Raw genomic sequence first — 27,242 nt, 5'->3', positions numbered from 1 at the left:
CCCTACTTTTTAAAAAAATTATAACAATTTTTATAGAAGTAGAAGTAGAAGTACTTTGTAGAACAAAGTAGAAGTACTTTGTCAAAGTTTTAAATGCTTGCTTCAGTTTCTGTACTTACTGCATGAACTTGTAACTAGCGTGATCTGTGGATAACGTTTTGAGTGTGCTTGATGCTTGGGTGTGCAAAAATGAAGAAGACATGATTTGTGACCTCAAGGAACTTAGGGTTTGGTGGAGAAACAAGCAGGTTGACAAATGGGAGTAGTAAAATAATATAGGTTAAAAATAAAAGCATATAAATACTGTCCATGGTACCATTCTGATCTGTACAAGGTATATGCTGGCACAGAGGACAGAGTAGTCTTACATCTGGGGAATTCAGAAAAGGCTCCATAGAAGAGGCGACATTTCACTTAAATCTTGGCTTTTCCGTCTTGAGTAGAAATAACTTCCAAAGCATGGTTTGTAAAAACAAAATAATAGCAACATTTGCTGCTACATCATTTATTACAGCATTGGAGATATTTTAAGAGGTAAGTCAGGAACTACGTTGAATTACCATTTTAGTACAGTACACAACTGTGAATAATACGCGAGGGAGGGCCAACATGTGTTCCTCAAGCTGCTCCCAAGTCCCCAGGGAGTCCAGGGTAGTCGTTCACAGCTGCTGGTCTTGCCCTCACCAGTGCAGCCATTGCCTTCTCTGCCTCCCCTTGACCTCTTGTTCATGAGAAGCAGGAGAGAAAGCAGCTTCAGACTGGCGCTAACAGCTGGCAAGAGCTGTGTGAAATTCCCCAGAGGTTCCCCCAAGAGTCTTGAGAGTTGCACCCCTGTAATATAAACCAGAATCTGAGAAAATTAGATGCTTAAAGAACATAAAACCCTATCATTATAGCCAAGGAGAGTCTCCCATCTGCTGCTAGATTTTCTCTTTATAGGTTGTGGTCACTAGAGGGCAATAAGACCATTTATATGAGCAGATAAGGTATTTCCACCAGTAGAGGGTACTAGTGGTTAATATTTTATGACATGCATACATGTACATATGTGTATGTATATGTTCATATTTAGGCACACCACAAATACCACTTACAATCAGATCTTAAATATCAACATAATAGTCTGGAATTGTCCTACAAATACAGAACAGATGACAATTTTTAAAAAATCATTTCTGTTTGTCCTTTGAGTGCCATTGTGAATATGCTTTCAAGAAAGGGTGTGTCTGATGTTCAGAGATTCCAATTCAAGAATCATAATGAAACCACAACAAGGGGGTATAACTTAAGAGGAGCTGGAAACCATCCAACTTTTGAGTCTTGACCCTATCCCAGGCCTTTCCATAACCTGAGGTTGTGTGGAATATACGGGTTCCTTGGTCAGTTGCTAGCCTGAAGATTCATTTGGATCATTGCCTGAGAATGTTTATATTCTTCCACCTTTAGCCTCCTGCCTGTCCCTATCCTGTGGGCTGTAAGGGACAAATATTTACTGAGTACCTTCTTTGTGCTAGGAACTATGCTGGCATAATGATGAAGGAGACAGATACTGTCCCACCTTTTTGGAGCCTGCAGTCTAATGGAAGGACAGGCAATTTAACAAGACTTTATCATACAATGAAATGAGTGCTCTGATGATGAGGAGAAGTTAGCCCAAGGAGTATATGTGTTGGGAGTAGAAAAGATGTTAAAGAATGTGTCAGGCCTGGGTATATCACGTGAGCTGTACAGAGGGCTGGAGGTGGGAGAGAACACGGTACACTGCAAAAACTAAAAGAAGTTTTGTGTACTTGAAATGTAAGAAGCTGGAGACAGAGTCTGGACCAGATGGAGAAGACTCTTTGTAAGCCATTCAAAACTGTTTGGTCTTAGCATGCGTATTAGTTACCTGTCCCTGTGTAAAAATTATGCCCAAATTTAGCAGCTTAAGTGTCTGTTATCTCACACAGGTTTTCTGAGGGTCAGGAATCAAGGAGCTGCTTATCTGGGTGCTTCTGGCTCATGGTCTCTTAAGAGGTTATAGTCAAACTGTTGGCTGGGACTGTAGTCATCTGAAAGCTTGACCAGGGCTTGAAGATCTGCTCCTAACTCCTCACTTATGGGATTGCTGGTAGGAGGCCTCAGTTTCTCATCACCTGGGCCTCCCCATAGGGCTGCTCATGACATGGTGGCTGACTTTCCCCAGAATAAGTGATCCGAGAGAGAATAATCAAGATGGAAACCATAGTGTCTTTTATCATCTAATCTTGGAAGTAACATACCATCACTTCTATTATATTCTGTTGATCACACAGACCAACCTGGGTACAATTGGGAGACAACTACACAGGGGTTATGAATACAAAGAGGTGAGGATCATTGGGGGCTATCTTGTAGACAGGCTATCACAGCATGTATTTCTTTTAATTTAACCTAGATATATTTTACTTCCTGGACCTGCAGATTTATGTTCATTTGTAGAAGTTTTACAACCATTATCTCTTCAAAAGCACGTCTCCTTTATTCTCTCTATTTATTTGTTCTGGCATTCTACAATTAGAAATTTGTTAGATCTTTTATTTTCCATGCCCCTTAGCTCATATGTCTCCTTGTCTCTCAAAAAATTCTGGGCAGTTTCTTTAGTGTCCCACTATTGTGGGACATCCAAGAGGAAATGTCCAACAGAATGTTGGATGTACAAGGCTAAAGCTAAGGAGGGACAGCAAATATATACTTGAGAGTCATCATCAGCATATAGTTAGAAGCTGAGGCAGTTGCCCAGGGAGAGTATGTAGGAAAAGCAAAGAGCCAAGTCCCAAATCCTGAAGCACATCAATATATGAGGCTCACAGGAAATGGAGAAGGTGTGAGCAGGGAAATGGGAGAGAACGCTGTCATGGAATGGGAAGGAGGGCTTCTGAGAGGGGATTCGTCAGCAGTGTCCATCGTTGTCAAAGGGCCAAAGAAGCGAATTCTAAAAATTGCACGTTGGATTTTACAAAGTAAGGTCATTAATGATTTTTGGTAAGGACAGTTTCAAAGGCAAGGTTAAGGGCAGAAGCTTGAGGAGTGAGAAGGAGGTAAGGAAATGAACTGTGAAAACAGACAACTCTTTCAGGAAGTTTGGTATTGAAAGGAAAGAGAGAGGTGGCAATATCAGAAAGGAATGTGGAATTGAAGAAAGTTCTAATTTTTAAAATAGGAAAGAACCTAACCTGTTGAGTGACAGGTTCGTAGGGAGACCTTATCAGGGAGAATGGACCAGACTTGGTAAGGATTGACTGTGGAGATGAGGTTGCCATGATGCCTCTCATTTTGTTGTCACCCATACCCCCTTTACTGGCTCTCTCTTTCTACCTTCGGATACACTTAAATCTTCTCCTTTAATTGTCTGCCATCTTTTCCAGATACCTCGTTTCACTTCTTCCTTTTATAGCCAAATTCCTTTAAATATGATTAATAATCACAACTCCCATTTCTGCCCCTTCCCCTCCTTCATTAAATTATTTCCATGCTGGCTTCTGCCACAAACACTATTCTTCTCTCTAAGGACACAAGAGATTTCATTCTATCCAAATCCAGTAGTCTTATCTCAGTTCTCATCTTCCCAGAACTGTGAACTTGAGACCATTGATTACTCTCTTTTCTGTCAATATGAATGATACTGAACTTGTTGCCAGTTCTTTATCTATTTTTTAAATGTTTATTTCCTTCAAGCCCTTATCTGAGTTTGTAATTACTTATTTAATTATTTACTGAGTTATTTTTTGTTTACTGTACAGTAACTCTATGCCAGCAAGACCATGCAGTATATTTTATTCACCAATGCATTTCAAGCATTAGTGTGTCATATAACAGATACTCAGGATATGTTCATCAAATTAATGAAAATGACAGGGTCAAACAAGATTTTCTCCATGGCACTTTCTAGCTTTCTTTATTCCTGTTTCTCGCCTTTCTCTGTTTCTTCCGTCTTTGTCCCCCGTCCTCTCACAGGAGGTACTTTTCCAGAAAGCTCAGACCTCAGTCTTTGGCTGCTGCTTTAGAGCACTTAGCCAGAGGCCGTCCACTTCTCCAGCTTAACTGAGGCCTTAATTCAGAAAACTCCTGGGTGTGCATCTCCTGTCCTGATCCATTTCTGAATCTTAGATTTTTAGAAATACTGTTCCAATTTACATTGCTACAGTTTTCTTAAAATCTTACTAATTTACTGGGTAAAAATAGCATCTTGTTTTCATTTGCTGTATAGAATGGATTGTTTTCTGTTTGTTTATTGGCACTTTGTCCTTTTTTTGTGAATTGTTTGTGTTTTTTGTCCATTTACCGTTGAGATCTTATAGTTTTTGTTTTCGGTTTCTGAACTTTATAAATGTCAATGTCATAAACGTTTAAATCCATTTAGCTACCTCAGTTTATAAACAAGGAAATTCAGACTCAGAGAGATGAAGTGACTTATCCAGGGCCATATAGTGAGTTAGCACCAGAGATGTAATGAGAATCCAGGTCTCTTGGGGCAGTGTTCTTTCTTGGTTAGCAGACTGCCATTGTGCCCTGAATCCCAGCCATATGTGCCTTAATTTTACTGGACCATCTCTATGGGTTCTGCCATCTGCTCAAGCTCACCTCTTTTAAATAAGAATTTAGTGCCTTTTCTTGTGTACTTGAAATGGGAGTTTTCTCCTAGTATTTTCAGTTTAGTCAGTGTTTGCTCTGACATAAACTCTTTAGGTGCAAATGTCCAGCAGGCAGTTGGAGATGTAGGACTGAAACTCAGATGAGAGACTAGACTAAAAATATGTATTTGGAAGACGTTCGCCTGGAAGCATTTGCTTAAAATCACTTAAGTGGATGAATTCTCTGAGTAAAAGAAAAGATTAAAGGGCTGAAGGATTGAGCTGGGGAGAATATCCGTGGCAGGGAAATGGGAAGAGGGAGAGGAGCCGGTGAAGAGGCAAGAGTGTAATTAGAGAGAGGAAGAGAACCAGGGCTGTGCAGTGACACGCGGGCTAAGGAGGAGAGTGGTTTGGTTTTTTTTTTGTTTTTTTGCGGTACGCGGGCCTCTCACTGCCGTGGCCTCTCCCGTTGCGGAGCACAGGCTCTGGACGCGCAAGCTCAGCGGCCATGGCTCACGGGCCCAGCCGCTCCATGGCATGTGGGATCTTCCCGGACCGGGGCACGAACCCGTGTCCCCTGCATCGGCAGGCTGGCTCTCAACCACTGCACCACCAGGGAAGCCCAAGGAGAGTGTTTTGAGAGGCAGGGGAAGTGAGTAACCTCACTGTTCTCAAGTGGTCTGGGAAGTTGAGGGCCAGCTGGGCAAAAGCCTTTGGATCTAGCACCTAATGGGGCCTCTGTGTCTGAATACCTTTATTATAAAGGAAACCAGTGGGCGGGGATATTAAGTAAATGGCTGATGAGGCGGTGGAGTTAGACCTTGCACTCAACCTGGTAGGCAGGCATGCCCCACTTCTGCAATACTGTAGGTATAAATATTCTGGGAGAAGTTTTAAGTCCATCATATTGATCTGATTTTCATTTATAATTGATTAACAACAAAAAACCTTGTACTTACAAAGTGCTTTCACATCTACGACTTCATTTGATCCATATAACAATTCTATAAGGTAAATATTATTATTTCTTCATTTTACAAATGAGAACACTGATTTCCTCACTTTACAATTGAGAACACTGAGGCTTAGAGAGTTTAAAGTAACTTGCCCCAGGTCGGGAAACCAAATAATAAGCGACAAAGCTAAGGTGGACTTATGCCATGTCATGCCACCTCCTGAAACCCAAAGATGCACCTTTGTCCACGGCAAGCTCTTACTTGTCCTTTAAGACCCAGATGAAACATAATCGTCTTGGTGAAGCAAAAAATGTTTGTTGAATGAATAAATGAGTTAGTGAGTGAGTGAATGAATGGGTATGTGATTTGACTTGCCCAAGTTCATGGGATAAGTTAGTGGCAAGGAACTTTCAAATGGCCTTCTGTTCTTAAGTTGTCCCATAGATTCAGCAATCCTGAACTGCTGATAAGCTCCTGTGTTCATTATCTATGAATAGTGCCATAACAAATCGCCAGAAAATTAGTGGTTTAAAAAGCACAGATTTATTATCTTACATTTCTATAGGTTAGAAGTTCAGTACAGGTCTCAGTGAGCCAAAATTAAGGTGTTGGCAGGGCTACATTCCTTTCTGGAGACTCTAGGGGAGAATCTGTTTCCTTGCCTTTTCCAGTTTCTAGAAGCCACCTGCATTCTGTGGCTTGTGATTCTCTTCCTCCATCTCCAGAGCTGGCAATGGTGGGTCGAATTCTTTTCACACCTCATCTCTCTGACCCACTCTTCTGTCTCTTCTGCCTTTAAGGACTCATGTGATTAGATTGGGCTCTCCTAGGTAATCCAGGCTCATCTCTCCATCTCGGGGTCCTTAACCTGAATCACATCTGCAAAGTCCCTTTTTCCATGTAAGGTAACATATTCAGAGGTTCTGAGGATTAGGGCATGGATGTCTTTGGGGACTGTTATTTTGCCTACCACAGCCCTCCAACTACTCTGTGCTCTTTCAGGTTCTATGCTCTTATTCATTCTACTGCTTGTCAAGACTCTGGACGAAAATTGCCTCTTTCATGATATTCCCTGGCCCGTTTGCCAGCCAAATTGACTCCTCTGTCCTTTTGGCCCTTGGTTTCCCCCTTCGATACTATCTTAGGACCTGTAACACTTTGGTGCACTGTTTTTGTTTAGGTGTCTTCTCCTGTGCTTAGACCTACCTGGAGCTCCTTGAGTAAAGGGCTGTGTCTTGTTCAACATTCTATCCCAAAGTCTAGCAGGGGCCTGGTACTTACTAAGTATTTGATAATGTTTGTTAAATGAGCAAAAGACCGCTTCCTGCAGGGAATTTGTCTTAATGTGCTGGGATGCAGAAGCCCCGAACTCTTAAACCCAAGGGACTTGACCTAGATCATAAGACCAGCCAGAGGCACTGCTTGCTTTAACATAAACTTCATGGAGCAAATAATGACTTTTTGCAGATCATTAACTTCCTCGATGTAGCTACTGACCAACTTGTGACCTTGGGGAAAGGTCATGGAGCCTCATTTTTTCCATCTGGATCAGGAGGAGGTAGGACTGTATGATCACTGGAGGCAACAGTATAGGGTTAATACTTGAGCTCTGCAGCCAAACTGCCTGCATTTGAAACTTGTCCCTGCTTCTTACTTGCCATGTCCTGCACAAGTTTCTTAACCTCTTAGTTCCTTAGTTCTTTACCTGTTAGACGGGGAATCATTATAGCACCTCGTAGGGTTGTTCTGAGAATTCATTGACTTAAATGTAAAGCATTCAGTGCAGTGGCTAACTGTCATTATTGTTATCATGAAACTCCCTTCTTCATTTAAAGTTTGTCATTCTGTCTTGTTTTTTATAGAAGAGGGTTCCCTAGGCCTCCTCTCTCCTCTTTTCCTGCCCCAGACTCAGTGCCTTCCCTGCTGTTACTCTTCCTTCTGTCACCCTCTTGCTTGCAAAGCTTGCATCCCCCAGGTCTCCTCATAGCCCCCTGCCCTTCTTGGGGTGGTTTCCCTGGTGCTGGGAGAGCCTCCTGACCAGTCCAGGTGGGGCTCCTGTGGGAGTATCTGTGAGGTGTACTGCCCCCTGCAGGCCAAGAGCAGTGATTCCTTTGCCCTGGCCTGAGAGTCGAAGACTTCTGCCCTTTGGCTCTTCTGATTTAGGAATATCAAGAAGGTGAACAACATTATCTTAACAGAACTTTATTGGACACTCTCTGTGTGCCAGTCCCTAATAACAGAGAAGGACAGGGTGTTGGGGCATTAAGTATGCAGGCTCTGGGGTCAGGCTGCTGTGCTCAGGTCCTGGCTTCCATGCTCACTAGCCATGAAGCCCTGGGCAAGTAGTAAGCAGGAAGGGTTCTTAGTAATGGGTAAGAATTAGAAACTTTTCATTCAGTTCTTTACAGTATAGTTCCATTATTTTGTTTGCAATTGTGTGATTTTCCCAATCTACTGCATCCATATTGAAATGTTAGTACAAAGCCAATTTGAAAGCCAAATGTAAACTTTTTTTTCTTTGTAATATAACTGTTTGATTCAGTTCCGCAAACATTTCTTGATTGTTTTGTGGTAAGGCACTATGCTGGGAGCTGGGAATCTATCTTGGAGTAAGGAGTAAGGTATGGGGCTCTGCACCCAAGATGTTTACATCAAGTTTAGAGGAAAAAGTGGCATTTAAACCTTCTAGGCAGAGGGAGCAGTGTGAGCTAAGTACAGAAATGTAAGAAGGCCAGACAGCCTGACCCTATCAAGGACACGCAAACTGCTTTCTATGGCTAGAACTTAGCAACTGGAGGCCAAAGGGGTAGGAGGGCTGGGACTGAGGAGAGGAAGGAAAGAGAGAGATATGGTGAGAGGTATGGCCAAAGAGGTTCCAGGTCATCGAGGGCTTGAATCTATACTTAGAAATTAACTTGAGGACAGAGGAGAGAACCATTGAAGGGCTTCTGGTAAGGGAATGATGTGATTAAATTGTGTTTTTAAAAGGTTAATTTGACTTTAATATAGAGGATGAATTGGAGAAGGCCACTCTGGGGACAAAGATTGATTAGTAAGTCATTGCAGTAGACGTGTGGAGAGGTGATGAGGACCTGAATCAGGGCAGCAGGGAGAATAAAGAGGGACGTGAGGAAAAGGAAAAGGTGCAAGAAATGTTAAGGAGCCTAGGGACTTCCCTGGTGGTCCAGTGGTTAAGGCTTCGTCTTCCAATGCAGGGGGTGCATTAGCTCCCCCACCTCTTTGATCCCTGGTGGGGGAGCTAAGATCCCACATGACTTGGGGCCAAAAAACCAAAACATGAAACAGAAGCAATATTGTAACAAAGTCAATAAAGACTTTAAAAATGGTCCACATCAAAAAAAAATCTTAAAAAAAAATGTTAAGGAGCCTAAAATAACGGGTGAATGCTAGTGCCATGTGTGACAAGAAATACAGGAGGAGGGACTGAGGGGGATAATAATGAGTTCCATTTTCCATTTTAGAAATGTTGAGCTAGAGGTGCTTGCAAAATAAGCAGGTAGAGATGTCCAGTAGGGGACTGGATATTTGGGTATTGTGCTCAGTGAGAGCCTTTAGGCTAGAGATATGTATTTGGGAGTCATCTGCTTGCAGATGGTAGTTGGACCACAGGAGTGGGTAAGATTACTCAGGGAAAACAGGTGAAGAAAGAAGAGAAGAGGCCAAGGACAATGTCCCAGCTGGGGTTCACAGGTAATTAAAGGTTGGGCAAGGCATGTACAGCCAGCAGAAGAGATGGAGAAGGAAGAGGAGAATCAGTAACAGGTGATATCTCAAAAAGCAATGGAAGAGAATATTTCAGAAGGAAAAAGGCAGCAGTGACAGATGCCACAGAGGTATCAAGTAATGTCACGATGGAAAAGGTCCATTGGATTTGACAAGAAGAAGGACTCTCTGTGGGACTTGTGCATCTTCATTTCTTGTATATAAAGGTGGATCAACAGTGCCTGTCTTGGGGAGAGAAAAGGATAAGGTGGGGAACACATGAAGGGAAGGATCTCTATTCCAAAGAAACCTGAATGCACTTCTAGTATAGCATATCCCGTGCTGTTAGGATTGCTTACAGGTTGAGCCAGCCCATGAGATTATGAGCTGAACTGCATAGATACATACAGTCCCACTGCTCAGAGGAGACCCTTGTTAATAATTTCATTATAAATTCTTTTAGACTCTTTTTCTCTGTGTATAAACAAATATATGTGTTTGTTTATATATATATATACACACAAATGTAATTTTAAAAATAAATATTGGCTTATACTGTGCATGCTCTTCTGAGAATCTGAGTAAAGTAATCATCTTTCCATGTTACTACACGTAGAGCTATTGCAGTCTTTTTTTCCTGTATTTTTTTTTTTTTTTTTTTGTGGTATGCGGGCCTCTCACCGCCGTGGCCTCTCCCGTTGCGGAGCAGAGGCTCCGGACGCGCAGGCTCAGCAGCCATGGTTCACGGGCCCAGCCACTCTGTGGCATGTGGGATCTTCCCGGACCAGGGCACGAACCCGTGTACCCTGCAGCGGCAGGCGGACTCTCAACCACTGCGCCACCAGGGAAGCCCGCTATTGCAGTCTTTAATGGCTGCCAAGTATTCATTGTTTGAATGGACTATAATTCATTTAACAGATTGGACCCTTAATGGTGAGCTTGTAGGTTGTTTTTAACTTTTTGCTGCTGTACACAGTACTGTAATGAATATTTTTATACATAAATCTTCTTTGCACACTTTGGCAGGGCGAGTGTAGGTTAAATTCCAGGGACGATGTCTCATTCATGTCTGTATCCTCAGCACCAGGCATTAAGTAGGTGCTCTGTAAAAGTATTAAAATGCCCTGAATTTAGGTCTTTGAGGTCCTGCAGTGTCTCATTTACCTTTGTGTTTTTACCATCCACAACAGTGACCAACAGCACAAAATATTGTTTTCTGAGTGAATAATCTCAAGGATATGGAGAACTCCAGCCAGAAAAGGAAAGTGTTGAGTAGTGACTTCAGCTTTAAGTGGCATGTGTTTCAGAAGCACCTCACTAAGCATCGCTAACTAGGAAGCACCTTGAGATATTTCTAATGAGGGCTCTGCATTCCTCCCCTTCACCTTCTTCCTTGTGATGAGTATTGATGTACTTCTTTCCCTGGTCAGCAGAAAGACTAGATAAAAATTCCTGGGAGATAATGGGATAGAGAGAGAAGTTAAAGAATCTTGTCTTCCCTTCAAAGTTACTTCCAGGATGCTCTTCACAGAACCTTTAAAGCAGGGACAGTTTCTTGTTCAGCCCTGCATGACTAGTACCTAGCGTACCTAGTACAAAGAGTAGGCCTTCAGTCGACATGTGAGGAGTAAATAAATCAAGCAAGTGTTGAGCTATGCAGTTGGTGTGATCTGAGAAATTTTCTAAATATTTTGACCATTTTCCCAAAATTGAATTCTTTTCCATTTCCTTTTGTTCATTGATGCCTCTTTTATTATATATTAATTTTTATATACAATAGGGTTTGTTCCTGAGCTTAATTAATTAATTATGGCTGCGTTGGGTCTTCGTTGCTGCGCACGGGCTTTCTCTAGTTGTGGCAATCAGGGACTGCTCTTTGTTGCAGTGCGCAGGCTTCTCATTGCGGTGGCTTCTCTTGTTGGTAGAGCACAGGCTCTAGGCGTGCAGGCTTCAGTAGTTGTGGCACATCGGCTCAGTAATTGTGGTGCATGGGCTTGGTTGCTCTGCAGCATGTGGGATCTTCCTGGACCAGGGCTTGAACCTGTGTCCCCTGCATTGGCAGGTGGATTCTTAATCACTGCACCACCAGGGAAGTCCCCTGAGCTTCACTTTTTATTCCACAGATCTATCCATCTGTTGTTTTGGTGCCAGTCCATATAATTTTAGTTGCTTTATAATATGTTCCAATAGCATATAAGGCTAGTTATACCTCATAATACATAAGAGTATTTTATGCTATTACTCATTTGTTTTTCTAAAATAAGTCTAAAGCTATTTGGATGTATTCTAATAAAAGCAGCCTTCTAAGATTTTTTATTGTAATTACATTAAATCTACAAATTAATTTCTATATTGACATCTCTGTACTGGTCTTTCCATCATATAATATGGTATATTTTCCCCTTTCATTCAAATTTTCTGTTATATATTTTAGTCAAAACATATGTATTTCCTCATCTGGGTTTCTCATTCCCCAACATTTACCAAACACCCACTATCCCGATCCCCTCTCCTGCCCCTGTTTTCTGCTGGAGATCCAAAGATAAACGTGTCACAGCTCTTGCCCTCAAGGAGCTCTCTTTGGTGGGCAAGAAAGATAACTGATCAGATAATTACAACTAATTATAATAGTTATTGTGATGAACAGGAGCATGAGGTGCTAAGGAAGCACAGAGGAGAGGTACCAGCCAAGACCGGGGGTTATTATATTAAGGAAGACTTCCTGGAGAAGGGGACTCCTGAACTGAGTCTTAAAGGCAGAATGTAAGTTAACCAGATGAAGAGAGAAGAAGGAATATTCCAGGCAGACAAAATGCTCATTGGAGTATATGTTCAAAAGTAAAGAGGTGAGAAAAATATTGAAGTGTCTTAGGAGCTGCAAGTAGCTAGAGTATCGATGACAGTGGGGTAATAGCTGGAAATGAAGCTAGAAGGTAGATGGGAAGGTGGCAGATAGTGAAGGTACTTGTGTGACTAGATAAGAATTTGGATATAGGATTGAAAGGTTTAAGTGGTGGAGTGTAATGGTCAGATTAATGTTTTAAAAAATATCCCTGAAAGAGAAACGAATAAAGTTAAATAAAGACCACTCTGGCTGCAGTGTGGAAGGTGGCATTAAGAGGCCAGTCAGGCTGCTGGAGTCATCTGGAGGCGACATGCCCTAAGGCAAGGTCAATGGTGACGGGATGGAGTTTAAGAGTGGTTCCAGAGCTATTAAGGAGATAGGCACATACACAAACAGCACATGGGCATGCAACCCCCTCTTGTTAATGAGTTGCTAAGTGGTTTATGGTTTTTACTAGTTTAAGCATGATTTTCCCCCTATTATACTGACTGTTTATTGCTGACATAAAAAAGCTATTGACTGTTTTTAAAAGTATACCTACCTTATATTCTAATACTTTTTGAACTTTAATTCTAAATGTTTACTTGATTTCTTTGGCTTTTCTATGTGTTTATTTTTATCTAAGTACTTTTGCATATGATATTTTTTGACCCTTTCCTCTTTTTCCATTTTTATTATGAAAATCTCAAACATTCACAAAAATAAAGAGAATAGTACAAACCCCCATAGGCCTTTCACCTACATTCAGTAACTATTAAGGTTTGGTCGCATTCACTTTATCTTTCCCTTTTTTGTGTTTTTGTGCTGTTACTGAAGTATTTTAAAGCAGAATCTCAGACCTTTTGTCATTTCAGCTCTACATACTTCAGTATGCATCTCTAAAACATATGGATCTTTTCTTACATGGCTACAATGCCATCATCGTGCTCAACAAAATCAACAATAATTCTTTGATATAATTGAATAACCAGTGTATATTTGTATTTCTTGTTTATATCAAAATATATTTTAATTGGTTTATTCCAGTCAGGATTTGGATCACACATCACATTTGATAGTTTGGACTCAAAAGACTCTTTTAATCTTTAGCAATCCATAACCTTACTCCCATTTTTTTAAAAGTGCCATTGATGATTGAATGTTGTCCTGTAGAATGTCCCACATTCTGGATTTGTTTCTTACGCTGTAATTTAACTTATTCCTCTGTCTCTCATATTTTCTATAAACTGGAGGTTAGCTTTGAATGACTAGTTACTAGGGTTATGGTTCATCTTTTCCTTGGGAGGAGGGTGTAAGACTACTTCATAGGTAGGGCTGTGAAGTGCTACCTCTATCTGATAGTGCCACTCTTAGGGATGCTAAGATTGATCAGTGGAGATGATGACACCTCATCTTTCCATTGTACATTTCCCCATCAACTTTTCATTGACTGATTTCATCCACTGTTGATTGTCACCTGAATGAATTATTTCATCATGGGCCACAAAATTTTTTTAAATTCTGTCAATTTTATCACATTTATTAGCTGAATAAAGAATATTCTGTCAATAACTTAGGACTGTTTGGTTGTCCTGAAATATAATATGTACTGAAAAGACAAGATAAATGCTTAATTCGTTTTCTTTTATTGCAATTTTTGGATTAAGGAGTTGGTACCTTAGGTGTTCCATTTTAAGTATCTATCGATCGTGCTTCTGTTTTATGACTTATTTCATTGGCTAGCCCAGTGATTCTCCGCCAGTGATTATCTTGTTATCTCAGCCTTTTAGAAACAGGTCTTCATTTGCACAAGAGCCTTTACATCCTTAGGTGTGTGAATGACTTGCTAAGTGCCACACATTAGTCCTTCCAGTTCTGTACCTTTCAGAAGAATACAGAACAACCTTTTCTTTGGTTTCTGTTCTCTTGTTCCAGGTCACACTGTGAACAAGATGCGTCAACACTCAGATTCAGAAGTGGCTTGTCTTGCCAGAGAAGTTTACACTGAATGGAGAACTTTCATTGAAAAACACAAGGATAGACCTTCTATAGAAGTCCGAAGTGATTCCAAAACCGAGACATTTAGGAAAAACGCCCAGAAATTACTCTCAGAAGCCTTGGAATTGGAGGTAATGTCCTGGTTGGAATGTGATGACTAGGTACTCTGGGTTAAATGACCTTCATATTTTCATAATGAACTTTCATAGTCTTAAGTGCTATGGCTTTATTCTAACTTTTTTTTTTTTTAAAGATTCTGGATTTGTAAACGTTCTGGGGGACAGTATTGTATAAAGAGTACAGGCTTTGGAATTAGCAAGACATGAATTAAAACCCTGGCTCTAGTATGTGCTGGTTGTGACACCTTAGGCAAATCTCTTAACATTTCAGAGACTTGATTTTTTATCTGTGAAATGAAGATTATAATTCCTACTACCTAAGATTATTGGAAAGATTAAATGAACCATATATACAAAAGAATAGGACAGTGCCTGGTGGTTAGAAGTCACTTAATGAATGTTGGTTCCTTCCCATTTAAAATTCTTACCCTAACAAATACCATATGATATCACTTATATATGGAATCAAAATATGACACAAATGAACTTATTTACAAAACAGAAACAGACCCACAGACACAGAAAACAAACTTATGGTTACCAAAGGGGAAAGGGGTTAGGGGAGGGATAATTAGAAGTTTGGGATTAGCAGATAAAAACTACTATATACAAAATAAATAAACAACAAGGTCCTACCGTATAGCACAGGGAACTATATTCAATATCCTGTAATAAACCATAATGGAAAAGAATATGAAAAAGCATATATAAAATTGAATCCGTTTTCTGTACACCAGAAGCTAACACAGCATTGTAAATCAACTCTACTTCAATAAAAATAAATAAATAAAATTCTTTCCCTTTCCACTGAAGCAAAAATTCTGAGATGGACTCTGTTACGGAATATCAATGGCAAAATACATAGCTGTCTTTTGAAAAGACTGTACTCCATTTTCGGTCAGCACTCATACCTTTAGTTCTAATGTATATAGTCAATTGCACAATCCCTATCATCTTCATGACCAACAGTTAGAATGGTGTTAGTGGTTTGAGGTACACATGCTGGAAGAATTTTTGCTCATTAGCAATAGTATTAATCATCATCAAATAAATCTTATAGGTCAATTAATATTCTGTAAAAATCAGACATATAACATCCATATTTTTTCCTCTTAGGGTATCCCTAATAATGTATCCTTAAAGAATAACTTAATATTATTAACAAAAGAAGCAATTCAGAAGTCTGATTTAAATACCTGATCTGTCACTGCATTCTCTGAAAAAATATTTTAACCTTTCTATCTGTTATGTATCCACAAAAGAAAGGCAAATCGGCTTGTGGTATATTATTTACTTTTAAAAAATAAAGTTTGGGGTTTTTTAATACAAACTTATGATAGAAAATGAAAAAATATGGAAAGGAAAAATAAGATCACCATTGAACCTACCATCCAGACATAGTCTTGTTAACTTGTTAATTTTGGTGCATTTCCTGTTTGGTAAATTATTGTAGCTCTTTGTTTTTTTTTTTTTAAATAAATTTATTTATTTATTTATATTTTTGGCTGTGCACGGGCTTTCTCTAGTTGCAGTGAGCAGGAGCTACTCTTCGTTTCGGTGCGTGGGCTTCTCATTGTGGTGGCTTCTCTTGTTGCGGAGCATGGGCTCTAGGCACGCAGGCTTCAGTAGTTGTGGCACGTGGGCTCAGTAGTTGTGGCTCGCAGGCTTTAGAGCGCCGGCTCAGTAGTTGTGGCACACGGGCTTAGTTGCTCCGTGGCATGTGGGATCTTCCCGGACCAGGGCTCGAACCCGTGTCCCCTGCATCGGCAGGCGGATTCTTAACCACTGTGCCACCAGGGAAGTCCCTGTAGCTCTTTCAATGAATACTGGGCAAGTTATGATTATCCCAGACTTATTAAGAGCCAATTATGTACCAACTGTTCCATAAGATATTTTTATTGATTATTTAAATAACGTTGCAGAAAATTGACAATTATCCACATTTATGTTGTATTTTTAATCTTGATCAATATCAGCTAGTGTCATTTTGTATATACTTTTCTATATATTTCTGTTCTTATATTTATAATTTTTAATGTCTATTTGATGGTTCAGTGAATTAATATACTGTGTTTGCTTAACTTTTCCCAAGGAAATATTAATATGAATATTAAGCCCTTGGAAGAGAGAAAAAAAATATGAAGGTTGTAAGTCTAATTTTCTGGAGTATCGATTAGCCAACAAGACTCGCTATTTGATGTTTTAAAAGAAGTTTATTTTTAAAATAAACCAAAATTATTGCAGAAACATAGAGTGTGGGTATATAATATGTAGTTAATGTGGTGGTAAATACCAGTTCCCTGTGGTATCTTTTTAAGTAAATGATAATAATGAAGCTATGCTTGTAAGGATTAATGAGCAGTTTGCCTGCTATATTAAACTCAATAATAATTATCCTTTTAGTTTATCCATTAATTATCCTTTAACTGGCACATCAAGTGGTAAGCACTCAAGTGTTACAAAGCAAAGTTTAAAAAGTGATACATTCGTTAGTGCTTTCCAGTGTAATTGGAAAAAATATCAGATTAAGCATAGTTGAATGGTTTTGTTCCCAAAGAGTAAATTTTAAAAATTAAAAGTGTGCATCTTAGCCATCTTCCTTGGCCGAAGAAAATCAATCTGTTTTCCCTGCATAAACAACATTTTATAGTATTTTTTTATCAGTTTGGTATGTCAGAAAATACAAATACAAACACTTTTTACATAAAGTTAACTCTTAGCACCCATCATCATCCGAAATATTTTCATATTAGGGAACCATCTAATCCAGTATCTGGTCTTTGACAGTAACCAATGTTGAGTGCATTCAAATCAGACATCAGATCTCCATAAATGTACTATATCAGGCAGTAGTAAACCATTGGATAAGTTATTGGCCCAATAACTAAAAAGCTTTTGCAATTTGATCTTAGCATGTGTTTTTTCAAATCCACTCATTACATTTTTATAGAAAATAATGTTTCTATGTTATTTGTTTGGTCTTATCCTTTAGTAGTGAAAGCCACAGATAAAGAATATACACACACAGCCCAAAAGTACATCTCTTTATTACTCTACACATCTTGCTTTCCAGATTCATGGATTGTTTCCTTGTTCTTGGAATAAAGGAATAGATGAATAAAATCTCCATTGTTGAGACCCACACTCCATTCCCCTTTACTTTCTCCCTTCCAGATCTTCTTTGTTCTTCCCTGTCTTTTAGATCTTTCCTCATATGAACGTCCCCTGTGGTGTCATTCTCTTACTTCCCCTTCCTCATTATCCACTCTCCTTCCTACCTCACGGCCTGTGATCATTTTCCTATTATGTCATTTAAAAAAAATGAATCTGATTCTCAAAGTGAGCCTGTTATCGTTAAGAGTTATGAAACACTGGCTGGTTGGCCCAGTTGGTTGTCAGATGGTGCTAATGAGATCCAGGTCAGGGGTACATCCCCATATGGGACTGTTAGTTTTTTCTTTGTTTAATGGCCTCAGACTGTACCTCTGGCTTTGACCAGCTCTTTAATAAATGTATTCAAGTGGTCAAAAAGGAGTGTGGGTATATATGTACAAATCCAATCATGCTATTGGAAAACTCATACAAAGTTTGCTTCTAGTGGGTATTCAGTTCACCAAATGTTTAGTTCTACTACTACTAGTGCCAGAGGAGAATGAAAACATGAATGAGTTGCAGTCCTTATCCTAAGAAAGCTTACTGTCTCCTGACTAAGAGCCTGTAAATGACTGACTAAATACGAGGCAGGATGAAATATGTCTGAAATAGTGTTACTAGCAAGTGGTATAAACACACAAAGGACAGAACAATGAAATCTGATGGGGAAATCTGGGAAGCTTTCATGAAAAAGCACTTGAACTAGCCTTTGTAAGAGTGGTTGGATTTTGCTAACTAGAAAATACATATAAAATAGAAACATATTTCATATGCTATGTATAGGATGTTACTAAAAGAGCAGAAAAGGAGGGAGGTATACATGGGGAAAGAGGAAATTCATTTCACAGATATTTACTGAGCACTTAATATGTGCCAGTACCTATGCTACTAGGCATGGGGAATTTAGAAGTGGATCCAAAATGGTACCAGCCCTGGAGGGGCTCACAGTCTCTGAGGGAAGTAGGCAAATGAATAGTCAAAATACAGTGTGGGAAGTTCTGCACTTAAGGTATACACATGAAGAAGAGCTTCTTCCCTTGTTTTTAAAGAGCTTAACAGATGTGGCAGACATCACTAATTGATTATGGCAGCATTTCTTCTGAGTCCAGAATCCTTGACAAAAGACAGCTCTGGGTGGATGTGTTTTATATCTTCACCCAGCAATTGCCAGTTTGTCCAGGATTGGACAACTGAATAACACATACTCAACGCACAGGTACAAATAGATAAGGAAGGCAAATCAGATTCTCTGTCTCTGGGAAACTGAACTGGGAAATACCAAGAAGCAACAGTGGGAGTTTTGAAACAGAAGAGATATTGGAGGAGTTATGAGGAAGCAGAAGCTATGGGTAGAGATGTGTAGAATAGGGGGAGAGAATAAGGCAGTTAGAATTGATAAGTAAGGCAAATGGAGAGGAGGAAAAACATTTGAAAAAGAGACCAGGCAAATCATGAGAGACACAGGGAAAGGATATGGTCCGTAAATAAATCCCTAGGTTTCTTACAGCATTCTTGTTTCCATTCATACACATGTATCTCATAGTAAAACCCCTTTTTCTCAAAGTCTCAGTAAGACTCTGGTCCTTTCACCCAAAAGGGCTTACCTAAATTACCCATTACCTAGATTAGAATCCATTGGGAAGGACTCTCAACTTGGGTAGGTTTGGATTATCCAAAGGCAGTTATAAGGTAGGCATTCTTCACTTCGTTCAATGAACATGTTATACACAAGGATGCATGATGAATCATTTTCCCTTATGATTTACATTTTAATATTACAAATGTTTTTCTTCATTTCTTCATTCCGATTGACCTTCATTTAACAAGAAGCATGCATGAGAATTGCTAGCTACTTGCTTCTTATTCCCATCACATTGCTGGTATAGCACCTATCCTGCTGCCCCTTGGTTTTCTGTGTACATGCCTCTCCTTTCTAGGCTGTGACTTCTTAGAGGGTAGGGGGTCAGGTGTTTTCTGCTTGGGTATCTCTAATACCTAGATCAGACCATACTCAGAGTAGCGACTCAATAACTATTTGCTGAATGAAGTATGAATAAGTATCCAGTTCTGTGAATTTCAAGGCACTCTCAAGGTTCTTTTTTATATATACTACAGTTTGATGGAATGGCCATGACTTATTTTTGCAAATGTACACATACCCTTCTTCCCCTAACAACCACTCCCCTCAAAAAAAGAAAAAAAATTTTTAAAAAAACCTTTTTTCTTGCCTGTCGTATTAAGTGAATCTCTAAACAGTCAGTGACTAACCATCCTCACACTGGGACGAGGAACCCTCATTGGGGTGAGGAGCCTCTTTTGCAAATGTTGCTGGACAAATGCTGGGCAGATGGCCAGCCACCCTTATAGCCTTGTAAAGTAGTCTGGTACCTGGGCTGCCTCAGGCTGGGGGCTAGTTCAGTGCCCACCCAGGAGGCCATGAAAAGCTCAAGGAGTCTGGGTTCTGGAGAGCCATGGCACCACGTCCACTCACTCCAGCACCAGCCTTGGAGATAATCAGTCAGTCATCAGGACCCCAAACTTCCCTGAACACCTTTTGTCTGTTACACCTAGGCAGATGTCTGGACCTGGATATTCATTCTCTCTCTCCCTTTCTCTTTCTCTCTCTCTCTCAGTCCTGTTCTGTTCCCTGCGTGGTCCTCATTTCTTCCAGGTTTCTTTATTATATTCATTTTGGTCTGCTGGTCTCTCTCTTTCGTTAGGACACTTATCAAATGTCCGGTGATCCTTTTTTTATTTTGGTGCATTTTTTCCTTAAACTTTTCCTTTTTAAAATATATGTATAGGGCTTCCCCGGTGGCGCAGTGGTTGAGAGTCTGCCTGCCGATGCAGGGGACACGGGTTCGTGCCCCGGTCCAGGAGGATCCCACCTGTCGCGGAGCGGCTGGGCCCGTGAGCCATGGCCGCTGAGCCTGCGCGTCCGGAGCCTGTGCTCCGCAACGGGAGAGGCCACAACAGTGAGAGGCCCGCGTACCGCAAAAAAAAAAATAAAAATAAAATAATAAAATAAAATATAAGTATAGTACATATATGGAAAAGCACACAAAAGATATATGTACAGCTCACTGAATTCATCACCAAGCAAGTGCCCACCTCACCTGGCCTGATCCTTCTCATTCTCCAGCTCTCACGTCAAATGCCGTTCCCTCCTGAGGCCAGGAGCTGCCCTCCAGGGTCGGGTCCCTTTGCTGTAGCTCTGTGCCCCAGAACTCGCTCATATCCTCTTTCCCAGCCCTCGGTACACTTGCAGTCCCTGCTTCTATCTGTCTCCAGCCAACCCGTGCTCTCTGTGGAGTCAAGAGCTGTGTTGACCTTGTTCACTGCTCTTTCCTCAGCCCAGGCACATAGTGCTGAGTAAGTATTTGAATGTGTGGTAGGGTGGGGAGGGAAAGAGTTGAAGGGAAAAAAGCAAATGAGAGAAATTTGTTTCCTGTTTTCAAGGAACTCACTCTCAGGGAAGACAAACTCAAAAAAATAGATCATTATAATATGTTATGAAAATGACTAAGGGAAGCTCGGGACACTGTGGCAGCCCCAAGGGGAACTTTCAGTCCTTTAAACTAGGATTTGCTTTTTTGCTTTTTGTTTTTTAGCTAAGCTTTGACACACAAATAGGAATGAGTTTCCTAGGGAAATTGCACCTTGCTGAGGAAACGTGTACCTGCGCAGAGGCGTAGAGGTGTGTAAAAGCAGCTGAGGTTGTTCAGGCTGGGCCAGGGTCAGGACCAGGGAGGCGAATAGTGAGCGACGCACCTGGAAAGGAACGAAGTGAGGGGGTCTCTGACCAGCAACCCGGTCTGGCCTGGATCCAGATCGTGTGGGCAAAAGTCTCAGACCTGTCCTGCTTTCATTAGGCCTGTGACTTCAGGAGGGCTTGGGCCTGAGCCAGACCACCCCAGAATTGCCACAGGTCCTATCCTCTAGGCCCCTTTCTGCTTAGCTGACCCTGCAGAGGTCTCTCCAGACTCAGCTGGTCTCTCTGAAGGTTAAGGGGGCAGTGAGTATGGTGAAAGGGAAGAAACATGGGTTTTGGAGTCGGGGGCTCCGAGTTAGAGTCCCAACTCTGCCTCTTAATAGTTGTAAGATCTGGAGCATTCCTTTACCTTTGAATCTGTTTCCTCATCTATAAAATGAGATAGTAGGAGTTGTGAGCAGTAAATGTGAAAAGTGATTTATAAACTGCTTTACACACATATTAGGATCCAGACCCATTGTTTTTAAAATGCTATAAGGGGTTAAAAGTCACTTAAAAAACAAACAAAAAAGTGTAAACTGTTATACTGATTTATTATCCTTGGTCTTCGTTTCCTGGTTGGTAAAGTACAGGGCCCAGGGCCCAGAACCCATTGCTTGGTTCAAGCCAGTTTCCTGTTATAATGGCAAATATTACCACCCGGCAGGGGTTGTGAATGAGGTCCCTGTCACAAAGCACATGGCCTTGTTCCTTAATTGCCAGGGTGGAATTAATTTGCTCTTCCTGTTTCTTTTGTGACAGGAAGTAGATGTCTTTGAATTTCAGTTGATTAATGGAGGCCTCTGAGCAAAGTGCTCCAGCCTCCCTTGCTTTTAATCCTTATGCAATGCAAGGCCCTAATTTGATAATTTTGCTGTTTTTTCAGATGGATCACCTACTGGTTGAAAATATTGAACGGGAAACGTTTCATCTCTGCTCCCGCCTCATTAATGGGCCATACCGGCGGACAGTGAGAGCCCTGGTCTTCACATTAAAGCATCGAGCTGAAATCCGGGCTCAGGTGAAGAACGGCACGCTGCCAGTCGGCACGTTTGTACAGACCCACAAAAAATGACCTGAGCATGGTTCCAACCCTGGGCTGGGCAGAAAGGAAAATGGGCCTTTCTCTGCCATTCAAAGACTCTTTTGAGTTTGGGCGATGGCTGATGCTGGCGGTGCTGAATTTTCCCATGGTGCCATTCCTTCAGACAGAGGATACAGAGAGCCCTGGGAGACAGACCTGCAGGAAATGCTTCATTAGCTGGAGTGCGCGGGTGCTGCCTAACAGGATGCGCGCTTGCTGTCGCTAGGAAGCGCAGTACGGTTGCCATCACCCAACACAGTGAAAGGGTGACGGATTCCACTGTGAATATGCCAGGGACACCTCTAAACTTCCTCCGTGTCAGGCAGATGAAGTTACTACTTTATTTTGCCACCCTGCAGGTAACTGAAACTCAATTACCACAGCTGCTCACTCAGTTCCGTCCCCCTGAGTTTAGATAGCTCCAGTGCCTCTCAGAACTCCCCTGTCTGTACTCTTTGCTCTACCCCAGGGGTGAGCCTGCCGGAGCCCGCCAACTACCCCTTCTTTCCAGAACTCACTTATCTGAACGTTGCAGCTCTCCCTGGAAGACCTGCGTTGGTCTCCAGAGCCCCCATGCTGAGGCTTCTAATGAGGAACTGTCCTGAAGCATCCCCACACCTTGGGGTTTATTTGAATATGTTGGCTCTCTCGGTTTAGGGCTCTGTAGAAGATACATAATGAAATTGCTCTTGAAATGAATTACTGTAGGAGAAAAATTATATACATATGTATTTTCAAATGAAATACCCGTATATAGACTTGCTTGAACAATTTTGTAAGTGATATTTGCTTTTTTAAAAAAGTAATAATAAACTGGGGCTTTTTTGTCCCTAAAACCAAAGGTATGGCTTGTTCACTGAAAAGTGTTTTGGGTTGAGAAAGAGTATAGTTGGTGAAAATAAAGAATGATTGGACAGGAATCTGAGGGAGATAGCAAGACCCAAAGGTTTTTTAGGTTAGGGGAGACTGGAGCATGTTTGTAATCTGAAAAGAAGGCGCCAGTAGAAAGGGAGAGATTTAGGGAATTCCCTGGCAGTCCAGTGGTTAGGACTCTGTGCTTCCACTGCTGGCGGCCCGGGTTCGATCCCTGGTCGGGGAACTAAGATCCTGCAAGCCTCGCAGCGTGGCCAAAAAAAAAAAAAAGGGGAGAGATTTAAAATCCAGAAAAAGAAGAGATGGATTAAAAAGGAAGGACACCCTCTCTCTCACACTCACACACACACTCAGCTTTTTTCTGACACTCTTTTGACAGTAAGTTGCATACATCACAGATCTTTACCCCAAATGACCAATAAACAAGAAATGATGCTTAGGGACTTCTCTGGTGGTGCAGTGGATAAGACTCCGCTCTCCCAATGCAGGGGGCCTGGGTTTAAGCCCTGGTCAGGGAACTACGTCCCACATGCATGCTGCAACTAAGAGTTCACATGCCACAACTAAGGAGCCAGTGAGCCGCAACTAAGGAGCCTGCCTGCCGCAACTAAGACCCGGTGCAACCAAATAAATATTAAAAAAAAGAAAAAGAAATGATGCTTAACCTCAAAAATATTCAAGAAAATGCAAAATAAAGCAATAATACAATGCCATTTTTCACCGATAAAACTGGAAAACATTTTAAATTAGGACACAGGGAGGGGGAAGGGTAAGCTGGGACAAAGACAGTAGCACTGACATAGTATATATGTCATAGTATATGTACTACCAAATGTAAAATAGATAGCTAGTGGGAAGCAGCTGCATAGCACAGGGAGATCAGCTCGGTGCTTTGTGGCCACCTACAGGGGTGGGATAGGGAGGGTGGGAGGGAGACACAAGAGGGAGGAGATATGGGGATATATGTATACACATAGCTGATTCACTTGGTTATGCAGCAAAAACTAACACAACATTGTAAAGCAATTATACTCTAATAAAGATGTTAAAAAAATAAAATGCCAACTTCTGGTGAAGATGTGGGGAAATGGTCACTTTTATACACTGATGTTGGGAATATGAATCACCACACCCTTCTTGGAAAATAATCTGCCGATATTTACAAATATTTAAACATATATGTACATTGACCCAGCAGAAAGTTTTCCTAAAGTAATACATACAAGGATGTTTTGTGCAGCATTATTTGTGTGTGGGGAAGACTGACAATGACTAGTCATTAAAAAGAATGGGACTTCCCTGGTGGCGCAGTGGATAAGAATCCACCTGCCAATGCAGGGGACACGGATTCGATCCCTGGTCCGAGGAAAATCCCACACGCCGCGGAGCAACTGGGCCTACGTGCCACAACTACTGAAGCCCGCGTGCCTAGAGCCCATGCTCTGCAACAAGAGAAGCCACTGCAATAAGCCCGCGCACTGCAACAAAGAGTAGCCCCTGCTCGCCACAACTAGAGAAAGACTGCGCGCAGCAACGAAGACCCAACGCAGCCAAAAATTAATTAATTAATTAATTTTAAAAAAAGAATGAATGACTGCTGTATCCATTGACCTGAAGGGTTGACTAAGATGTATTGTTAAGTGAAAAAATAAGAGATTTATAGAGAAATGTCTTTAATAAGAACCCAGTTTTATAAAAAGGAAACAAAAAAATCCTATATATGAATGTATGTCTTTGTACAGGATTATATGAACACAGAGAAATGTATGAAACGATATATATCAGGTCATTTCCATTGGCTGCCTTAGGGAGGAGAGGGGAGTCAGAAGATGGCATGAGAGGAGATAGGAGTTGGGGAAGAACAAAGTGTATCAAGATGAAATCTGCCAATGTAATGATGTTGAATATACTTGTATGATTTTGTGTGTATTTATGTTTATATTTTTGTTCTTTTTTTTTTTTTTATTTTTTTTTTTTATTTTTTTTTTTTTTTTTGCAGTACGCGGGCCTCTCACTGCTGTGGCCTCTACCGTTGCGGAGCACAGGCTCTGGACGCGCAGGCTCTGGACGCGCAGGCTCAGCGGCCATGGCTCACGGGCCCAGCCGCTCCGCGGCACATGGGATCTTCCTGGACCAGGGCACGAACCCGTGTCCCCTGCATCAGCAGGCAGACTCCCAACCACTGCGCCACCAGGGAAGCCCTATTTTTGTTCTTTTAATGGATTAAGCTTATCAGAGATTTATTTTAGAGAAATTTAAAAAAAGAAGCAAGGACAGAAAGAAAGGAACTAACATTGTCTACTTTCTAGGTGCTAGATACTTTTTCTAAGATAATTTGTTAGCATTTACATTGATCTTTATATAGTTTTTCAAAAATCCTGTTGAATCATCTTGTTGTATTAGTAGGTATTGTTTCAGTTTTTTAGATTTCTTTTATTCAGCAACCATTTGCTGAGTACCCATTCCATGAGGCCTTGTGGATACCTGGCAGGAGCTACAGATGAGACCCTGAGGCTCACCAAGCAGAAGTATCTTGTTCAGTTTCCCACTGCTAGTGACTACGGGAGCTGGAATAATGATTGCTCAGCACTGTGCTAGACATTTGTAAAAATACCCAATTAAAGGTGAGAAAATTGAGGCTCAACAGTGGTTTAGTAACTTACTCAAGGTCACACGGATAGTGAATAGAAGATCTAAGATTCAAAACCCAGGTCTATGCTCAACATCGCTAATCATTAGAGAAATGCAAATCAAAACTGCAATGAGGTTTCACTAGGTCCCATTTGTTTATTTTTGTTTTTATTTCCATTTCTCTAGGAGGTGGGTCAAAAAGGATCTTGCTGTGATTTATGTCATAGAATGTTCTGCCTATGTTTTCCTCTGAGAGTTTTATGGTGTCTGGCCTTACATTTAGGTCTTTAATCCATTTCTTTTTGTAGTGAGGTGGATGGACCTAGAGACTGTCATACAGAGTGAAGTAAGTCAGAAAGAGAAAAACAAATACCGTATGCTAACACATGTATATGGAATCTAAAAAAAAAAAAAAAAAAAATGGTCAGAAGAACCTAGGGGCAAGACAGGAATAAAGATGCAGACCTACTAGAGAATGGACTTGAGGATACGGGGAGGGGGAAGGGTAAGCTGGGACAAAGTGAGAGTGGCATGGACATATATACACTACCAAACGTAAAATAGAAAAGCTAGCGGGAAGCAGCTGTATAGCACAGGGAGATCAGCTCTGTGCTTTGTGACCACCTAGAGGGGTGGGATAGGGAGGGTGGGAGGGAGGAAGACGCGAGAGGGAGGAGATATATGTATATATATATATATATATATATATATATATATATAGCTGATTCACTTTGTTATAAAGCAGAAACTAACATACCATTGTAAAGCAGTTATACTCCAATAAAGATGTTTAAAAAAAAAAAAACTGCATTGAGGTATCACCTCACGCCAGTCAGGATAACCATTATCAAAAAAGCTAGAGGGGCTTCCCTGGTGGTGCAGTGGTTGAGCGTCCGCCTGCCAATGCAGGGGACGTGGGTTCGTGCCCCGGTCCGGGAAGATCCCACATGCCGCGGAGCGGCTGGGCCCGTGAGCCATGGCTGCTGAGCCTGCGCGTCCGGAGCCTGTGCTCCACAACGGGAGAGGCCACGACAGTGAGAGGTACGCAGGGTACGCAGGGTACGCAGAGGTACGCAGAGGTATGCAGGGTACCTCAAAAAAAAAAAAAAAAGCTAGAAACAATAAATGCTGGAAAGGGTGTGGTGAAAAGGGAACCCTCCTACACTGTTGGTGGGAATGTACGTTGATACAACCACTGTGGAAAACAGTATGGAGGTTCCTTAAAAAATTAAAGATAGAACTACCATATGACCCAGCAATCCCACTACTGGGCATATACCCTGAGAAAACCATAATTCAAGAAGAGTCATGTACCACAATGTTCATTGCAGCTCTATTTACAATAGCCAGGACATGGAAGCAACCTAAGTGTCCATCGACAGATGAATGGATAAAGAAGATGTGGCTCATATATACAATGGAATATTACTCAGCCATAAAAAGAAATGAAATTGAGTTATTTGTAGTGAGGTGGATGGACCTAGAGTCTGTCATACGGAGTGAAGTAAGTCAGAAAGAGAAAAACAAATACCGTATGC

General features: G+C 41.1%; 1 protein-coding gene across 4 annotated transcripts in view; it reads left to right on the top strand.

Annotated features, from left to right (window-relative positions):
- TCEANC2 (transcription elongation factor A N-terminal and central domain containing 2) overlaps positions 1-23,041 on the top strand; it is a 37,237-nt gene extending 14,196 nt beyond the window's left edge. For all 4 annotated transcript variants that reach the window (XM_019937743.3, XM_004319886.4, XM_019937745.3 and 1 more), the window contains exons 4-5: positions 14,031-14,224; positions 22,003-23,041. In XM_019937743.3, coding sequence (XP_019793302.1) covers positions 14,031-14,224; positions 22,003-22,191 — 383 coding nt within the window. In that variant the 3' untranslated portion in view covers positions 22,192-23,041. The remainder of the gene's footprint in view (positions 1-14,030; positions 14,225-22,002) is intronic.
- Positions 23,042-27,242: the final 4,201 nt, after the last annotated feature.

This window comes from Tursiops truncatus, chromosome 1 (genome assembly GCF_011762595.2).
Source record: "Tursiops truncatus isolate mTurTru1 chromosome 1, mTurTru1.mat.Y, whole genome shotgun sequence".
In the NCBI taxonomy this organism is placed as follows: Eukaryota; Metazoa; Chordata; class Mammalia; order Artiodactyla; family Delphinidae; genus Tursiops; species Tursiops truncatus.
The sequence above is the reverse complement of the archived record's forward strand: the minus strand, read 5'-3'. Positions and strand labels throughout refer to the sequence as shown.